The 20,426-nt window shown below is 42.7% G+C and overlaps 1 protein-coding gene across 5 annotated transcripts; it reads right to left on the bottom strand.

The window, feature by feature from the left end:
* Nucleotides 1–11,682: 11,682 nt before the first annotated feature.
* Nucleotides 11,683–19,400, bottom strand: SPRY2 (sprouty RTK signaling antagonist 2). 5 transcript variants are annotated; one of them, XM_087938002.1, is made up of 3 exons: nt 18,415–18,885; nt 15,485–15,537; nt 11,683–13,454 (listed from the first exon to the last, which is right to left on the bottom strand). In XM_087938002.1, exon 3 carries the CDS (start codon nt 13,401–13,403, stop codon nt 12,456–12,458), a length of 948 nt encoding a protein of 315 aa, XP_087794128.1. In that variant the 5' UTR covers nt 13,404–13,454; nt 15,485–15,537; nt 18,415–18,885; the 3' UTR covers nt 11,683–12,455. The 5 variants fall into 5 exon arrangements, with proteins under 5 accessions (XP_087794128.1, XP_087794131.1, XP_087794130.1 ...); XM_087938005.1 differs by lacking the exons at nt 15,485–15,537; nt 18,415–18,885 and adding exons at nt 14,834–14,905; nt 17,971–18,088; XM_087938004.1 differs by lacking the exon at nt 18,415–18,885 and adding an exon at nt 14,834–14,905 and having other exon boundaries at nt 15,485–15,532.
* Between the last annotated feature and the right edge of the window lie 1,026 nt (nt 19,401–20,426).

Below are 20,426 nucleotides of genomic sequence, written 5' to 3'. Positions count from 1 at the left end.
GCCTTTTAAGGTAATTCGACACTGAATCCTAAGATGCTTGTCTGTTTTGCTGCCCCTGGCTGTTTCTTAAACCATCTTCAGAAATTCCAGTCTGACAGTAGTGAGTTAGCAATGATACTCAGTCTGGACTATGGGCACCACGGGATCTACTTGGCCTGCCCTACTTTCTTGCCCTTCCCAAAGTTGCGGTAGGTCAGAGTAGGGCAAGGTAGTGTAGGGTTGAGTACTGTAAGGTAGAGTAGGTTAGGTTAGGATAAGGCAGAGTAGGATAGGGCAGGGTAAGGTGGGGTAGGGAAAGAGAAGGTAAGTTAAGGTAGATTAGGTTAGGTAGGGTAGGGTAAGGTAAGGTAAGCTCAGGTAGGGTAGGGCAATGTAGGATGGGGTAGGGTTGGGAAGGTCAAGTAGAACAGGATAGGATAAGGTAGGGAAGGGTAGGGTAGGGAAGAGAAGAGAAGGGAGGGGTGGGGAGGAGAGGGGAGGGAAAGGGAGAAAAGGAGAGAAGAGAGGAGGAGGGGAAGGGAGGAGAGGGGAGAGGAGAGGAGAGAAGAAGATGGAGCAGGGAATGAGAAAGTAAACACAGGGTTGAATGGAGTATGAACTTCTAGGGATGGGGGTAGTTAATTTATTTAATAGCCACTGTTGGATCTTCTGTAGTATTATTCAAAACAAAACAATAACAATTGCTGACTAGCAGAGAACAGCAGACATCCAATACGAAATGCCTACATAGTGCAAAGTGGTAACCAACACTGGGAAGGAAGGAGCATTTCACGTACTGTATCCATTCAGATCTGGGGCTGTTACTAGAACTGAACAACGTGCTGATGATTATCCTTTTCTGAAGGAATTAAGCAGCTCACATTGTAAGAACAGTTTTGCACTGAAGTTTTTAAAACATGGCTGTGTTGTGCATTTGCATCGGTCTGGGAGTAGGTGGACATGCATTCAAGTTATGAATGGTCTGTATTGATGATGGGCCAAGCAGATAATGTAGAATCTTGGCGATTTCATATTCTTAGCAAAGTAGCAGCTTTAAATATATTTCTCGGCATCTTTTCTAGAGAAAACCAGAGACAATGAGACCCAGTAAGGTGTCCACATTAAATTGCTTTCCTTCAGTCCATGATCTAGCAGAAAAGAGTATTGGGATAAATGGTGGAGTAGTCACTGCTGATCACTATTTTGTCAAAGTAATCGTGATTGTTCTCATGAACTAAATACAAGAGAAAATCGACTGGTGGATTGTCCTGGCTTTGTTCCTGTCATCTTATCAGCAGGAAAGAAAAAAATAAAATATGACCCAGGATTGATTCCTGAAGGATATCTGCTGCATGGGGGAAAGTGGCAGGGCTGAAATAGTGTAAAATGATGAGAAGTTAAAAATGATTCAACCCCGAAATGCATAGGCAATGATGTCTATTCCAGTATCCATACCCCAAATGCAATATCCAGTGGTCAGCTGTGTCAAATTCTGCTGATAGGTCCAAAAGAATCAGCACTCGTGTAAAGACTTGAGACATGGCCATCAAAACATCATTCAGAATTTGATAAAATGCCAACTCAACTGAATGGCCTAGAGCAGTGGTGGCTAACTTTTATGGGGCCCTGTGCCAAAAATTGTGTGCGCTCTTGTGCTCGTGCACTCGTGTCCCAGCACCCAGAAAGCAATGCGCGCACCCCCCATGCCCCCTGCACATGCACGTGCAATCCCCCCTCCCCACCTCACCCTTATGTGCACTGTGCCTCCCCGCTGATTATTGGCCCATTTGAGGCCTTTTTTGGCCTTCCAGGGGCTTGAGGAAAGCTTCTTCAGCCTTTTCAGGGCGAAAAATGGGCCTATTTTGTCACTTCCGGTATTTTTGGAAATAGTGATGAAACAGGCCTATTTTTTGGCCTGCAAAAGCTTTCCTCAAGCCTTTGGGAGGCTAAAAATCAGCTGTGAGGCACGCGCATGCGCAGTGAGGTAAGTTTGCCTATGGCTTGTGTACCAGCACAAATGGTTCTGCGTGCCACCTGTGGCACATGTGCCATAGGTTTGCCATCTCAGGCCTAGAGCAGTGATGTCTAACCTTTTTGGGCTCCTGTGCCGAAAATTGCATTGGCACGTGTGCACACATGCTCATGGGCTCATGTGCCAGCATCCAGAAGGCAATGTGCGTGGCCCCTCCATGCCCCCTGAGCATGCGTGCGCAATCCCCACCGCTGCCCCCTTACCTACACTGCGCACCTCCCAACTGATTTTCAGCCCATTTGAGGCCTTTTTTGGCCTCCCAGAGGCTTGAGGAAAGCCTCTGCAGCCTTTGGGGATCGAAAAATGTCACTTCTGGTATTTTGTCACTTCTGGTATGTTTGGCTGGGGCTTGTCTGCCCACACAAATGGCTCTGTGTGCCACCTGTGGCACGTTTGCCATAGGTTTGCCGTCATGGGCCTAGAGACAAATACCAATTGATATGGATGAAGAAGATCATTAGAAAAAAAATAATTGTGAGAGGGCAACTATTTCAAAAAACTTTAGATGTTTGTAAGTCTGGTAACCTGAGCACAACAAGGGATCTAAAAAAGGTTTGCGTTGACAAAGGACCAAAAATAGTTTGCTTTACAGTCTTTGCAAGTCAAGGGCCACCTGTATGTTTAATAGCAAAACGAATAGCACATACATTTGCTGAGTAGATGTCAGGATGTCAGACATCTTTGTTAAAATGCAATCGTCTTAATCCAGTCATTACAGATAGGATTTTTTGTTCTTGCAACTGGAAATTTTCAGAGCAATATAATTATCAGTGTAGGTCAACCAGTCCTTTACCGAGATGCAAATTCATAGAACAGGAAGGAGAATACAGATTTGGCACGGGGAAAATGCTGGGTTCTGTCCTAGAATCTGCCAAGTAGGTTTGAAAAACTCTTCCCTAGAATTTGATAGCACTGCATTAGAAAATGATTCTGCGGCTTAAGTTGATGTGAGCCAGCTTGCCATTAGCAGAAAACCTCTGATTTATAGCATCTAGGAGAAACTGCCTTTTGCCTGCTAAAGTCTCTGTTCATTCAGAGATATTGTGCAGTAATCTAACAGTGAAAGAAGCTGGGTAAAAGCCGATTAAAAAAAAATCAATAATTTCAGCTATTTTAGTCTACTCTATTAAAAATAGTGAGTGGGATTAGTTCTGTGCCCTAATCAGATTTTCAACAATAAAGTAGGCAAGGGAATAGAATTAACTCCATGAAAAAAGATGAATTGGAAAGAGAGAAGACAACAAACAGAGAAGAAATTGAAGCAAAATGAATAAAGAGATTTTAGCCTTCTTCATAGAGATGGAACACAGGGGGTAGAATGAATCCAATTCACCAAAGATGTTTTATTTGAAACTTGTTCTTCTGGAAACCAACCACCATTTCAGAAGTATAGCTGAACACACATGTTGCATTAAATCCTGGTTTCTTGGAGCCTTCATCAACATTAAGCACCCAAGTCAAGACATGATGTAAATAAACACACAATACAGCTTGTGTTATGGAATGTCCTACAATCTGTATAATGCTGTTTGGGCCTGTTTATGTATTAAAATAAAATAAAATAGATAAGAACTTGATATGAAACTTATACAAACATTTTCTGCTATCTTGAGTAAAATGTTAAAACCTGAGTCAGCAAGATCATAACTAAAATGATCAATCTCATGGTTTCAAATGACTCAGTTGATTCCATCCTGGGGTACACATTTTTTTCTGTACCTCAACTTGTTTGGGTTAACTAGATTTAGGATTCAGCCGTTCAAGTGAACCGGTTGTTAAATGAACTCACACACCCGCTGTTAAAGTGGATCCTGGGCACCGTGCTATGCTGCAACACAGAAATGGGCAATGGAACAGCTGACATGAGGGAAGGAGAAGGCTGCTTTCCCTCTTTCTTCTCCCTGCTCCTCCTCCTTCCCTCATGCCAGCGCTCCATTTCCTGTTTCTCCATTGCAGCGCAGCATCTAGGATCCACTTTGAAAGTGTGTGTGTGTGTGTGTGTGTGTGTGTGTGTGTGTGTGTGTATGGGGTAATTTAACAATTGGTTCACCCAGGTTGGGTTAGGGTTAGGGTTGGTTGTCACAGAAGGCTCATCCTGCATGCGCAGGAGAGCTCAAGGATGGGGATGGGCCATGCCTCCCACGACAGCCAACCTGACTCTGGACAAACCAGTTGTTAAATTATTTGAATCCCACCACTGACTAGATTATAAGTGAAGTATAGGCTGGGAAACCAAGTGACCTCGAAATCCTTGAAATAACTATGTGCTATGGTCATATACACCATGAAAGCTGGTGCAACATAGTATAGAAAAGAAGTAGTACAAGATCTGAAGATGTGGAGAGACCTGGCCCATAGAACATCAAGAGTCCAGAGATATCATCATCATCATCATCATCATCATCATCTTCATCTTCATCTTCATCTTCATCATCATCATCATCTTAATGGTCATATGAACATCTGCCTCCCTGATTGCTCATTTTCTTACAGCCATGGCTGGCTTAAGTTTTTTTTCTGCAGCAGCTGTCAAAAAAGCCAACATAGTCCTAGGCTGCATAAACAGAAGGATAGAATCAAGATCACGTGAAGTGTTAATATCATTTTATAACGCCCTGGTAAGGTCACACTTGAAATACTGCATCCAGTTTGGATCACCACGATGTAAAAAAAGATGTCGAGACTCTAGAAAGAGTGCAGAGAAGAACAACAAAGATGATTAGGGGACTGGAGGCTAACACATATGAAGAACCGTTGCAGGAATGGGGTATGTCTAGTTTGATGAAAAGAAGGACTAAGGGAGACATGATAGCAGTGTTCCAATATCTCAAGGGCTGCCACAAAGAAGAGGGAGTCAAGCTATTCTCCAAAGCAACTGAGTGCAGGAGAAGGAAGCAATGGGTGGAAACTAATCAAGGAGAGAAGCAACCAGGGGTGGGATTCTACCAGTTCACACCTATTTGCTAGAACCTGTTGTTAACATTCTGAGCAGTTGTTAGAAGAAATTACTGGCCTAATCCTGTAAGGAAGGCAGGAAGGAAACATTCTGGTGTTGCTTACAGAAACTGCCTCTCTGTTAACCGTTATTACATTCTTGGCAGGATTGGACTTCCTGTCTCAGGAACTTCTCTGGAGTTTTTTTCCCCTCCTTTGCTGGTACTTTGCTTGTGTGGAGTGACCATTCAAAGTTACAGTGGTACTGAAAAAGTGACTTATGACCATTTTTCACATTTATGACTGTTGCAGCATCCCCACAGTCATGAGAGGCCAGGCGAGGAGATGAGTGCCTTGATGTGAATGATATTGAGTTGGCCATGCCCAGCCAATAACATTACCACCAAGCCATGCCCACCAACTAAGCCACACCCACAGAACCGGTTGTTAAAAAATTTGAATCCTACCCTGAAAGCAACTTAGAACTAAGGAGAAATTTCCTGACAGTTAGAACAATTAATCAGTGGGACAACTTGCCTCCAGAATTTGCAAATGCTTCAATGCTGGAAGTTTTTAAGAAGAGATTGGATAACCATTTGTCTGAAGTGGTGTAGGGTTTCCTGCCTAAGCAGGGTGTTGGACTAGAAGACCTCCAAGGTCCCTTCCAACGCTGTTATTCTATATTCTAAAACCAAGATTCACTGAAGTGAAGTTGATGTGGGGAGAAGACCATAATGCCAGGCCAAAGACAGCCTGTGAAGAAGTGATTGTCTTTCTTTAACAATGCTAGAATTCAAGGTTTGTTCAAAACTGTCTCCAACCCAAGGAGGAGGAAATAGGCTGGTGCCATTAGACCAAGTCTTAAGTGTATTTGTTGAATTGAAATGTTGGAAATGGCATGTTGGCATGGCCACTTAAATTCTTAGAGCCCACATTTGCCAAAACTCTGGCTATGGGATAGGAAAGAACCTGCCTGTAGCCCTGACAAATGTGTTGGATGTTGAACAAGCCTTTCAGCTAAAGACCTTACGCTATTTATTACAGAAATATGAGATTGAAATAAGCTCAGCTGTCATTACTTTCTGAGGTAATTGGGCTTGTACAAAACAAATAGACAAGTATGAAAACTTAGAGGAACCAGCAGTGCACAATCATGGAAAATGTTGATAATTTTTTTGGGAGATGCAAAACAGACTGTTTTCATCACCTCATCATAAAATTTTCAAGGGCGCAGCAATGCTTCTACGAGGGATACAATCCATTTTTCTTTTGCATTTTATTATGAAGTCACAACCAAGTTTGAATATTGCAGACACAATCCAGAGAGGTATTGGCAATGCAAAGAAAGACAGATATATAGTTCTTTGGGGGAAACAAAGACTTAAATAAAGTTCCGCTTTTCACTTGTATCAATTCTTCAAAGCTACTGATCTAATAATTTAATCTGGACGGCTGAATCACTCTATAAAAATGTAACACATTTGCTAATAAATTAGCCATACATCCTTGAATATTCATTCTTAAGCATAAAGTGAAATATCCTTGGAATTAAGTTTGACTCCTCTTGATTTCATCAATTAGTTGCATGTGATTTTCTTGCAGTGATAGAAAAGATGCTTTCATTTACCTTCACAGCGGTCCCTGGAAATTACTTGATGGCCTCCCTTTCTAAAATCTACAAGGTTTAGGTAGGCACTGCCACCTGCTGAAGCCTGAAAGTACCAATGCCCTCAAATGAAACATAACTGCTGATAACTTTGTGGGCCCATCAGCTGTGACAACACACAGCTTTCCTATTGAGTTACTTGTTAAACAGGGTCCGTGCTCTTATGTTTGAACAATTATCACAGTAAGACTAGATTAGTTTTGGGTCCTTACCTTGTCAGCTAAATAAATCCTACAAATTTGAGTCATGCCAAGCTACAATAACCAAATACCATGTTTCACACAAGGAGTACATGCAAGTCTAGATGCTAAATATTTTTAATTGTGTAAGTCTGACAAGTTGACAAATTGTGATGCCTTTTAGCTTTCACAATTTAAAGAACACTAAAGCTTGGTAAGGAAGATGCACGCATCTCGTGCCAATAAGGATTTGCAAACTTGCCTGTCCATTTGAGGGTTGCCAATGACTTCATTATGGATTCCTTAAGAGCAAAGCTTCAGAGTTAAATATTGCAATTTAATGGTAGAAGCAGAATTATTTACGTTGGGTACAAAGCAACAAAAGCTCATTTCTAATTGTTTAGTTGGAATTTTTAAGAGTTTGAGGGAACCACTGGTAACTTATGATTTGCCTCAGTAAGAATTGTTCCCAGATCACTTTTCTTTTAGCTTAGCCAATAATTAACTTATTGTAATAAATATGCATAATAAATTAAAGCTGTCAACTGTTCATTTATAACTGTGAGTGGTCTTTCAGATGTATTGAACTCCAACACATGTGAACATTTGGCAATATAAGGTTAACAAAAACTGAGATTCAGCAAACATCCGAAAGTTGGCTATCTGACTGATAGCAAGTAATTTTTCAAATGGGATATACTTAAGTGAAAACATACCCACCCACCAAGATAAAGATTAATATGTGCTTAAGGCCACTGGTTTAATTAGGTAATGCATTTTCAACTCTGCTTTGGATTTGGACTGAAGTCTCTGATAATTTTTCTCAATAAACCAGCATCTGTCTCAAAACATACATGTTCTAAACCCTTTGCATTAAGTTGTAACTAAATCTCACTAAAATTTGAGGGAAGTTTGCTGCAACCATCTCAAACCTTATTGCCTTAACATAAGTGCTACTTGCAATATTGTAATGGGTATGCATGCAAACAATTGGTTTATTTTTGAAACACTTAGCAATGCAAACCTCTTCAGGGGGATATTTTTTATGCAACTAATAATCAACAGGTATTTTTTAAGATTTCTATAGATCTTCAGATGGCACTTCATGGATGCTACAATCATTTAAACTCGAGGGTAATGCTTCTCAGCAAGATTTAGTGCTAGGTTTCACAACCCAGATTAATTTATCGTATGGGAGCATTAATTTAGTTCTTGTTCATTTTCAGGTGCAAAGGTTAAAAAGTCAGGCTAATATTTTCTGATAGTTCAGAAATGGTAGTATCTTAACTGAGCATTACAAACAAAGACATTGTGATACATGCTGTATCACCACTTCAATTCCACACATACTGAAATAGAAACAAATTAATCTATCCTGTTTTATAATAAACCCAACATCTATGTCCATCTCATGCCTAATTTTTTCCTGAACTTTATTGTATGCGACCCTGTGTGTGAGATAGGTGGCCATATACATTTGATAAATAAATAAATAAATAAAATGATTACAGGTGGTCCTCAACTTACAATTGTTCACTTAGTCACTGTTCAAAGTTATGACACTAAATGACTCACTCAGTAACATAAAATTTGGGCTCAACTGTTGTCATGGCTATCTGTATTTTATACATGAAAACAACCTGATTTTTTAAAACAAAAAAGTATTGAATTTTTTAAAAAATGTTAAGGGATTAACTTGAAATTGGTTGCTACAATTTCAAGTGTTAAGCAAGTTCTCCTTCACCTACTGATCCTTCATCTAACTGACAACAATTCCCATCATCCCCAGCAAAATAGCCTTTAGGGAAAGTTGAACTACATCTTAGATAACAGTTGTAGACTGCAATGCAATTCACAAATTAGAATTATTTTAAATAGGCTATTCACCTTCATTCCTGGTAGAATACTTGATCAGCTACTTGAGGATTTTTTTTAAAAAAAATACAAAAACAGTTAACCAATTAATTTTTAGCATAATGATTTTGCTAGTTTATGCTTTTCTTATATTAAATTTGGACTTGCAAATGTCAGAAAATCCTTCCTACTCCTATTTTCTTCACAATAAACTTTTATAAATTGGGTTGAAAGTAAATGACTGGCCCAATGTCACCCAGCTGGCTGTCATACCTAAGATGGAACTAGAATTCACAATCACCTGGTTTCTAGCCTGGTGCCTTAATCACTAGAGCAAACTCGCACTTTAATTTGATAATCTGATAATCAATTTATAACTGAAATCTGATCAAATCCTGATTATCATTGCTGGCAGTTTTGAAGATTATGATCCGATACATTTACATGGTACCAAATTTTAAAAGGTTGTCTAATAATTCCCCCAAACTTGCAATATAGCAGGACAATAGAGCCTCAGTGGCGCAGTGGTTACTGCAGGCTACTTCTGCTGACTGCCGGCTGCCTGCAATTTGGCAGTTCAAATCAGTCAACCAGGCTCAAGGTTGACTCAGCCTTCCATCCTTCCGAGGTGGGTAAAATGAGGATCCAGACTGTTGGGGGCAATAGGCTGACTCTGTAAATTGTTTAGAGGGGGGCTGTAAAGCATTGTAAAGTGGTATACAAGTCTAAGTGCTATTGCTATTATGTACAAAAACAAGTTTTGGGGACAGACTAACGGTCACATATTTCCACATTGCCAGAAAAATATGACCTACACATGCAGATGTCCATGCATGATGAAAACAAGATTTCAGAATTACATATATTTTCTCAAAAGATGAAACCATACTGTGGTTAGGTAGCAATGTCTCAATATCTAAGGGGCTGCGCACAAAGAAGAGGTCAACCTATTTTCCAAAGAACCTGAAGGCGGAACAAGAAGCAACAGATGGAAACCAATCAAGCAGAAAACCAATCTTTGAAATAAGGATAAATTTCCTGATAGTTAGAACAATTAACGAGTAGAAGGATTTGTCTTCAGAAGTTACGGGTGCTCCAAGACTGGAGGCTTCTAAGAAGAGATTGGACAAAGATTTGTCTGAAATGGTATAGTCTCCTGCTTGAGCACGGGGTTGGACTAGAGCAGAGGTCTTCCAATTTGACAGCTTTAAGACTTGCGGACTTCAGCTCCCAGAATTCCTCCTTCAGTCATGTTAGCTCAGGAATTCTGGGAGTTGAAGTCCACAAGACTTAAGCTTGCCAAGTTTGAAGACACTTGGACTAGAAGATCTCCAAAGTCCCTTCAAACTCTGTTATTCTGTCATTCTATCAGGTTTCACAAAATGTCACAGATTACACCAACAGGAACACTTTGTTATCTGAAGTCATATATACAACTTCAACTAGCAGAATTGCCCCATGTTGGCTGAAGATGTTGGGAGAGGAAAGACCACACACACAGACATACAAGGAAGCCACTGGCTTGCAAAACTATTCTATTGGGCAGAAAAATGTGTTCAACAGCTTCAACTGCCCAAAGGCAAAGCTATTTTATCCTATGCAAACGATCATTTCTGATGCACTTCAACTCTTCAAACAGGGAATGTCCATGTGCAAATAAACGGCAGTATATAACTGCACCAGTAATTCACAAAACAGGCCACATTTCCATGCCCACTTGTGAATTTAATTCATAAGGCATTTCATTGTCCATCACTGGAAGAATTTCCCAATTCCTTTCCAGAATTTTTGCTGTGATCCAACCAACACAATCATGACGATATTCTTAAATGATTTCAGATTGGAAAGGACAATGAAGGCATCTCAATATGGCTCTCCACTGATTTCATTAAAATTACTCTCTCTCTCTCATACACATGCTTGTGGCAGTTTTTATTTACTTGTTGTCTGTGTAATCGGCACTTATGGACTTGGAAGGCCGGATTTTGAAAGACAAAAAGATTGTTAATATAACCGGGTGTTAATTTTGTTTTCCTGCGAGAACCTTGGAAACAGAAGGACGCTTACCTGGGCCGAAGTAGCTCTAGCAATGATGCTTCAACCAGAAGTTTGGCTTAACCTGGAGTGTGTTCAGCTTTCCAGGAAAAAAATATTTTTGCTTCTGGCTTTTCTATTCTTCGCATGGAACTTATTTTTTTGCACTTTTCATAAACCAGGTCTGGCTGACCAATTAATCCCCCAAAAGGCATTGTTTATGTGTCTATTGAAAATGATAACAGTACACCTAAACAGGTAACCTCTCTCCCTTTAATACCTACAAACACAATCCATACCCCGGGGCCATGTAATTCTGTAACTGCTTTGTATCCATTTTGTTGTTGGTGGTGAGGGAAAGAAACATTGCTATCAGACACAGGTGGTCCTCAACGTACAACCACAATTGAGCCCAAGTTTTCTGTTGCTAAGTGAGACATTGGTTCAGTGAATTTTGCCCCATTTTACGAACTTTCTTGCCAATGTCGTTAAGCGAACCACTGCAGCTGTTTGGTTGTTAAGTGAATCTGGCTTCCCCGTTGACTTTGCTTGTCAGAAAGTCATAAAAAGAGATCACATGACCCCATGACCCTGCAACTGTTATAAATACAAGACAGTTGGCAAGCGTCTGAATTATGATCACGTGACCGCAATGGTCGTAATTATAAACAATGGTCATAAGCCACTTTTTTTTTCATTGCCATTGTAACTTCAAATAGTCACTAAGTGAACTGTTGTAAGTTGAGGACTGCCTGTATAATTGCTTTTTTTTTGGACAGAGGCCATAGTTGGATGTAATAGTGGCACTGCTGATGATCTTAAGTTCTTGAACAACCATTATCATTTAACTTTACTTTTGTATATATTTCTGGAACCCCTGATCACCAAACAAAAGCTTACAAAAATACTTTATACCCTTTTAAAAAACATCTTAATTACAGATGCAGTTGCTGACTTCAAAGAAGTGAGGGGAACGGAGGGGAAAAAAATGACAAGCAGCCCGGTTTAATTTCAAACGTTAATATATTTTCTATTTTATAGGGAATATATGTATTTTTCACCCCTAATTTGCAGCAATGGTGGCATCCTCATTAAAAAGGGGTGAAATTTGTAAGATGCCTCTTAAAATAAATATTTATTTTTTTTATAAAATAATAAAACTTCAAATAAATATTCTTTACACTAGACAATATATTGAAAAAAAAAAATAGAAAATAAAGACTCCATTTTACTGCAACTGTCCAAAAGGGGAAAAAAAATCAGAGTCTTGCCATTGAAGGGCTTCATAAGGCCAAAAAAAAAAAAAATACAATCTAAACCATATGCATTGATTCACATTCTTTTGAATGTACAACATATTAGTATAATATTTTGTGACTTGTGTGCCATAGCTGCTTCTATGACACTTGTGTTTTCACAGTTGAAAATATCCTATATACAAAAATATAGTACATCTCTGGCAGAAAATAACTGGGAGTGGGTTGAAGTAGTTTTCCTAATTTACAAGTGTACTAATTCCTTTAAAAAACACACACACAAACGCACAACACGCGAGTTTGCTTAGAAGTAGTTCAAGTCTCTTAGCTTATAAAATACTTTAGGTGCTACCAAGCGTATTCCCACTCTGGATCTCCCCTGGGCGGATTCTAAAGAAGGGTCTGCACGAGGTTGGATCTTTTTCTCATTCCTGCTCCTGCACACCACCAAGAAACCATACCACCGTTACAGATCACTTAGTTGGCGTTGTGTCGTCCTCCTGGTTACCCAATTAGTGATGCTATGTTGGCTTGTCAATATTCCTGGGTGGGACTTTGGGAACTTTACAGCAAACCGTGTTGGATTGTTTACAGCGACAACCTGGCCTGTTGACTTGGTCGTAACAGCCCTGGCACAATTTAAGGCAACCCTTGGCTGGCAGGTAACACCACAAGCAAGGCAAAATGAGGGACACAACGCCTATGGTGGACCACCGAGTGCAACAGTGGGCCTGGCTACATGAACAGGGGTTGTCGGCACAGTTGTCCTCGTCGTCATTGGAGCAGTGGTAGAAAAGACCCTTCACGCAGCAGACACAGGTCCCGTAATCTACCATGTTCTGGGCCGAGCAAAGACATTGCTTGTCACAGATCCAACAGGATGGAAGAGTCCGCGGATAAGTGCATTCCTTACACTTACATTTCCCACAGTCCTCACAGCGGTAGGCGTGCATATGCAAGTTTTCTTTGCTGGCAGGTTTCAGCTCCCGAGACTTCAGTTCTGATTTCGGCTGTACTCGTATTATCCCCTCGACCACTGTCCCCAAGGATGATGACCCCAGAAGCCTGTGTTCTGACGAATTGCTACTCGTACTTGTCCTTGTGCTACCGCGTGAGCTAGTGCTGCTGACCGTGCTGATGGAACGGGAGAGCGGGAGTCGAGAAGAAACATGGACCTGGGGATGGGGAAGCCTGCTCAGATGGCGTTGCTCCGTCAAGTCGTGCGGTCTTTCGCTCTTATGCTGGACCGCCGGGCGTGGGGCTGGCTTCAGTCCTGGTCGGGGAGCTACCGTAGGAGGTTCGGTGTATTCATTCGTGTTCCGGATAGCCTTGATTTGGTCCAAGGACAAGACGTGAACTTGTTGTGCTAGGACATCCCTTAGGTCAGAATCTCCAAATTGTCTCCCAGTGTCATGCTGGCCTTGAAGCAAGGGTTGTAACCCGCTGCCATTCTGAGCTCTCGTCTCCATCAGTATCCTGAACAGCTATCACTCCAGGAAGCTTAGAACACATCTGAAATCCTAAGAGAAAGAAAGAAAGAGTCAGTTTTCTTTTCTTTTATCCAGGTGTGGGTATCTGCTTTGCCAGGCAATGTAACTGGGTGCAGCCTTGCACCTAGTCTCAGGAAGTTTAGTTTACTTTAGTTTATTTTCATTGCACCCTGTGCAACAAAATTAAATACCATTCAGTGTGCATTATGACTATGAAAATAAACACAAACATACATCCTTCCCATTCCATACATTGAATTGAAAACCCCTGATATTGCATCAACACTGCACTATACAGTAGAATTCAAGGAAGGAAAGTCAATTAACTGAAGTCTTGATCTTGAAATAAACACACACTCTAAGGAAACCAACCTTCCTTTGATAACCTGAATCCGACCAAGTTTATGGAAATGCAACACTACAACACTTCCTTGGAATTCTGACTTTCAATACCAACACAGATCTGCATGCAGCTTTTGGACACTTGACCCAAATTTAAGTTTGCTCTGAAGTGTACAACTTGGCAAGCAGCTGCATGGGGCTCACTCCACAATCCTGATCAATGAACCTAGTGAAAAAATCGGTCTCCATCTCCTTCGCTTTACTTTTAGGGTTTACATCTGCATGAAATTCCAGATGGGCTTTTCAAATTCTTGCCCCATATAGAAAAATCTTACATAAATACAGGTATTTATGTTTGATTGCTTATTGTACCTATGGCTATCATTAAGTGTTGTACCTGATGATTGTTAACTCTTGACAAATGTACCTTTTCTTTTATGTACACTGAGAGCATTTGCACCAAAGACAAATTCCTTGTGTGTCCAATCACACTTGGCCAATAAAGTGTCCTGTCCTGTCCTGTGCTATCCTGTCCTGTCCTATCCTATCCTATCCTATCCTATTCTAGGGGCCACTGATTTCACTGGAATTTATCCAGCAATTAAGAGAATACAGTTTTGAGGACTTTAGCTGAGAGAAAGTTGGGACTTAGTCCCCTTCAAGTTGTAAAATTACAACACAGGTGGTCTTTGACTTACAACCATTCATTCAGTGACCGTTCAAAGTTACAACACTGAAACAGTGGCTTATGACCATGTTTTACATGACTGTTGTAAAGGTCACGGGATCCAAATTCGAACCCTTGGCACCTGGCATGTATTTATGACACTTGCATGCATTTATGCAGTGCCCTGGGTGTCATGTGATCCTTTTTTGCGAACTTCTGACAAGCAAAGCCAATGGGGAAGCCAGATTCACTTTACAAACAGGTTACCAGCTCAACAAGGGCAGCAAATTCACTTAACAACGGTGGCAAGGCAGATCACAAAATGGGACAAAACTCAACCCTAGTCTCGCTTAGCCAACGGAAATGCTGAACTCCATTGCGGCCATAATTTGAGGATTACCGGAAGTTGCCCCGAAGCTCTGTGAGCAAAATGGGAGCCTGTGGAACAGTAGCTCTGACATTATATGGCAATCTAGAAAAAAAAAAAAACGTTGGCAGCACATGAAACATGAAGACAAGGCACAGAGGAAAAAGGAATTAAATTCTATGCCATGGTTAACAGGAAAGACAGTGAGGAACAATAAAGTTGTTTGAATAAACAAATACTTTTTTTTTTGAGTATTTGAGCCTAGTCTTATGTGAGATGGGGAAAAAACCAAACAAAAACCAAAAAAAGCCAGACCTTCTCTCTCTTTTCACAATTTTGCATTCGTGTTCCACTTTGCAATGCAAAGTACCAGCAGTAAGTACCAATGCTAAGCACTGTCAGAGTTTGCATTGTGCATTCATAACACCCAGAGATAATCCATTCACTTCCTGAACATCACCAGAAAAGGTGGTTTGGCTTACATGGGCAAACATTCTACACGTTAACAATAAATCACACAATTCCAGGAACAGCATGTGACACCGCTGGCTTCAACTTAAAACTGTGCATTGCTAAAGCATATTGCTTAGCTGCAGAAGCCTAACGAACTATGCTCAGAGTAACAAAAATGTCAAACTGGAAGGAGAAGGGGGGAAAAAAGAAGAAGAAAGCTGAAATTCTTACTTTCTCAAGATTTAGCAAGATCTATTTCACAAAGGCGAATGGTTCATTCTGATCTGGCAAAGACAAACAAACTAAACTTTATTACGTTCCCTGCAATTCAGCAGAGCAGACTTTCGAACATGCAAGCATTCCAACACTGCTTATCTAGTGAATTTTGCAAGATTTATTCCTGGGGGGAACCTGCCTGAAAGGGTCACAATCTTATGGCCATTTGCTTGCCAAAGTATTGGATTCCTCAAAACCCACTTTGGAGAATCGCTTAAAATCCTGACTTCAATTTGCCTTTCTAAGAACATGAACAAACAGAACTCACTTGCTAATGCTAGATGAAAGTCAGGTACAGACCTATCTTGCAATAACTGTATTAAAAAAAGGGTGTTGTTTTTTAAATCTTGCATGGAGGTGGGGGAGGAAATGCGAGAGCCCAGGTTTCGTATAGTAAATTTAGGATTTCCGTGACAAAACTTTGCCCTAAAAAAAGATTTAGTTTGACACCTTTCCACCTGAGCTTATTCTTCCTCCTTCCAACCCCGAGCATAGCTCCTTCTCTTATGATAGGCTTTTCTTCTGCTATATATATATATATAGGAGAGAAAAAGCAGTGGGAATGGGGCTACTAATAAGATTGCCTTATCAGGAAAACTTCGCTTCCTTCTCTTCTCTTCTCCTTCCAAGCAGAGATTCTCTCACTCTGCTTATGCAAAGCCTTCTATCTAGATAGTAACTCCATTCGGGAACACCAAGTCAGGTACTCTCTCTCCCTTACTCCTTTTCCTGACCTAAATCATATAAGATTTAGTGTGACTTTTGATAGGATGTTATTCTCTCTGCCGGATCAACAACAATAACAACAAAAATGCTTTAAAAGGCAGTATTCTCTTTCGAGTCACTCTCTGATTTTGATCGGCATAAAATGTCAAGCCATCTCTCTCGCCCCTCCACACACACTCACATCAAGGTATGAGGGGGGAAAAAAGGCACACCAAAACTTTTCCCCCCAAAATAAATAAAATAACAGGCCCCAGAATGTCATCATCCATGGGGCTTGGGGTGGCAGAGGGAGCTTGGCCTATGAATAAGACAAAAGTCCCAGTCTCTCTAGTCTACAAATAGATTGATTTCTCTATGAATGTCAGACAGGTGTTGGGCAAAAGAAAAAACCACCAACCAGCAGCCAAACGCCTCTTTTATAACCAATGATTTCTCCCACAACTGATACATGTGTATATTTACTGAGATGGCTTTTTTGCCAGTTTCCAAAAAAAATCAAAGTTTATTCACAGGGAAAAGGGACAAAAAAAAAAAAATCAGCTCTCTGCCTCTGGGAACTTTCTAAACAGTTTTCTCTCTCCCCCGCACCCCACAATCTAAAAATAAAAATAAAAATTGGTATTAGGGGAAACTGACAAGGCACACAGCCAGGTCCCTTCTGACAGACAGCAGGGCATCAGGAGAAAAGAATAAAGACAAACTTTCGGAGCCATGGAGAATCTCCACCGTTTCCTATCACCGACTCTGACCCGGGTCTTCGCCTTCGCGTTATCCATGGCCGGAGGGAGGTTAAATCTAGTGCAGCTAGAAAAAGCCTAAATTGAGAGGAAGGGGGTGGGGGAAGGGGAGGAAGATGGCCAGCTATTTCCAAAACAAGGAATGCTGTCCCCCCACACACAACCCCGCCTCAAAAATAAAATAGAAGGCAAGGGAAACTGGTAGGGCAGATGCCAGCAAGCATTACTGGCAAAAGTGGATTTGGCAGTGGCCTTGCTCCCTTTCCAATCTTGTTTCCCCAGCAGAGGGGGGAAGAGAGGGGGGGTTAAAACAAATCAGATTTTTACATTCTCTCACTTCTGAATTCCCCCTCCCCAGGAAAGGCTCCAACTAGGCAAGGTTTTATTTGTTTTTAAAGCACGAACTGGCCTTCCCGTTTCAAGCAGCACAAACCCCCCAAAAACCGATTTCAGAATCAGGCGCTCGGAAGTCCGACCTTTGACAGGTTGGGAAGCCGACCCTCCCCCCCTTTCCACAGTCCACGGCTCTTAAGATTTAGCCACTCTTTGCAAAAGTAGCCCGGCTGCCCCCCGCCCCCCCGCAGTCCCGATCCGGGGAAAACAAGAGAGTTTGCTCCTCCTTTTGCAAGGAGCAGCTCTTTGGGAACCTGAAAGGTAGATATAGATATATATGTATATTTTGCCCTTTGGGAAAGCGCTCCACGCCGCTTCCCACTGACGGTCGGGGTTCACGGGTGGGTGGGTGGGTGGGTGAGTGAGGAGGGAGCTCCCACGCTTGCAATGCCTTCCGCAAAGTGTCAGCAAGGTGAGCCCGTGCGAGAGGTCAGACTTCGGCACCCGCAAAATCCCCGCGCCCATCCCTCGCCCCCCCCCGCCACCACAGCCACCTCGCCAGGCTCCATCGCCCCTCTGTCCCCAACGAGGGAGAGAGGGAGCTCAATCCGGAGGAAACCCTCCCCCCCCCCACGCCTTGCCCACCGGCTCCGATCCGCAGGTCTCTTTGACAAGCCTTGGTTTGGTCTAGAAGACCTCCAAGGTCCCTTCCAACTGTATTATTCTGTTCTGTTCTGTCTCTCTCTCCTCGCCGCTTTGCAAAGGGAAGGGCAAAGGCTTGCAAGCGTTCAAGCCAGGTCACCCCAAAGCCCTCTCCCTCCCTCTCTCTCTCTCTCTCCCCTCCCCGCCATCCTCTCTCTCCACCGCGACCCCCGAGGTCTCTCTCTCTCTCTCTCTCCCCGCGTCTTCCTGCGGTGGGCGAGTAAATCCAACACCGAAGCCAAAAAAAGGAAAGAAGAGGAAGAGGAGGAGAAGAAGAAGAAGAAGAAGAAGAAGAAGAAGGGAGGAGGGGAAGGAGGGAGAAGAAGAAAGGAGGAGAAGAAGGAAAAAAAAGGAGAACAGAAGGCGTTTCTTCCGTTGCAAACTCACTTCGAGTCCAGGTTGTGAGCGAAAATCATCGAAACGTTTTGCGTGTTAGACCGAGGAAGGGAGAAAAAAAATCCACTGCAAATTTGGGAAGATTTTCTCTCTCTCTGCTTTCAACTCTTCTCTTCTCCAAAGGGGGAAAAAAAATAACAAGCCGTAAGCCAGACAGCCACACGCCGCTGCACCACAATCGACGGATTTCTTTTCTTTTTTTCAAGAAGAAAAACAAAACAAAAACAAAAAAAACCGCCCTTTTCTTTCCCGATCCGGCGAGGATGTTTGTCCCCCTTCGCGATCTCCTCGTCTCCTTTTTTTTCCTCCCTTCTTCTTCCCCCTTTTCTTTTTCTCAATGAAAAGGCCGATTCGTCATTCTCCAGCAAACTTTTTTTTTCTCTCTTTTTTTTCCCTTGCATGCACCGTACGCCGAAAGGAGCGCGAGGGGACAAACCCCAGCAAAAAAAGAAAAAAGAAAGGCACGGAGTGGGTCCTTTTAAAAAAAATTAAAAATAAAATACGATTCCCGCGGCGTGGTTTGGATGAGATCTCGCTCAGAATCTTTTCCAAGCCCCCCCCCCCCAAAAAAAAGGCTCCTCTGTCTCTCGCTCTCTCTTTTCTCTCGGATCGCTGGCTTTCCCCGGTTCCGAGCGGTTGCAAAACCGTTTGCAAAAATATAAAATTAAAAGTTGGGGGGAAAAAAAATAGGAAAAGGAGGAGAGGATAGCTTTTTTTGTTGTTTTTTTTTAAAGTGGTCGGTGGCTCGCTTGCTCGGAGTTTGTGTGCTGTACGTGAGTGCGTGTTTATTTTCCCCCCTCTCTCTTTCTCTCTCTCTCTCTCTCTCTCCCAAGGCAGCTTTGCTGATTGCAAAAGGGGAGGGGGAGAGAATTGCTGTTGTTTTAAAGGGGAGGGGGAGGAAAGGAAAAAAGGAAAAAAAAAACCAGCGGGGTTTTGCTTAAGCAGCTGCTTTCTTGCTGCTGTTTGTATCTTTGCAGAAAAGCAGGTTTGAGATCCGGTCTCTTAAGAGCTTCGGCGTTTTTTTTGTTTTTTTTTTCCTGCTCCCCCTCCTTTCTCTCGCTTTTTTTCCTCCCCCTTTCTTTTTTTTTTTTTTCCTCCCGCCCCCCCCCCTTCTCCTCCTCCTCCTCCTCCTCCTTCTCCTTTCCGGAGGAGGCAGGGTGATCTCTCTCGGCAAAAGCAAAAGTAAATGGCGTCATGTGGATCTGAGGAGGAACAGAGAGCAGTTGTTGTCCAAGGAGGATATATCGCATCCGGTCTCAGCTCATTGGCTCGCGCGGGGCTACATTCATTCTTCCCCCCCTCCCCCTTTTCTCTTTCTTTTCTTTCTTTCTTTTTTTTTCTTTTTTGCCAGGGCGCTTTCGGGCTTGCAAAACTCGCGCACACACCAGTCGGCGTTGGAGACCCCGGCGGGAGGAGGCAGCCGCGCCCGCTCCGCTCCTTGCAGTGGGGATGCGATGCGGGAGGAGTGGGGGGAAACTCCCTGATGCACCCCAGGAATGAAAGGAGGGGGCAGAAAATCGGTGGGCATCCTGCTTTGCCCCCCCTCCCACCCCCGCTAAAGGCCTCGCTTGGGAGAAGCTGTTGGGTGGGGGGATGGGGAGGAAAGGGAGAGGGTGACATTTTGGACCAAGGGAAAGAGCGCAGGAGGGGACTCGAACTTCCCCACCTCCCTCTCCCTCTCACCCTCTCTCTTTCTTGCCCTCTCTCTCTCTCACCCTCCCTCTCCCTCTCTCTCTTTCCTCCTCCCTCTCCTTCTCTCTCTCTCCCCTCTCTCTCCCCTCTCCCCCTCACCCTCTCTCCCTCCCCTCCCTCCCTCTCCCCCTCTCTCTCCTTCTCCCTCTCCCCCTTCTCCCTCTCTCCCCCCTCTCTCTTTCTCTCTTCCCCCTCTCCCTCCTCCTCTCTCTCCCTCCCCCTCCCTCTCTCCCTCCCTCTCTCCCCTCTCCCTCCCCCTCTCCCTCCCTCTCTCCTCCCTCTCTCTCCCCCTTCTCCCTCTCTCCCCTCTC

Source organism: Pseudonaja textilis, chromosome 8, assembly GCF_049901715.1.
Source record: "Pseudonaja textilis isolate UNSWEBS1 chromosome 8, rPseTex1.2, whole genome shotgun sequence".
NCBI classification, from domain to species: Eukaryota; Metazoa; Chordata; class Lepidosauria; order Squamata; family Elapidae; genus Pseudonaja; species Pseudonaja textilis.
Note: the sequence above shows the minus strand (reverse complement) of the source record. Positions and strands in the feature narration are given on the sequence as shown.

Excerpts from the sequence above, each read along its gene's own strand:
- SPRY2 (XM_026705286.2), bottom strand. The coding sequence starts at position 13,403 with ATGGAGACGAGAGCTCAGAATGGCAGCGGGTTACAACCCTTGCTTCAA.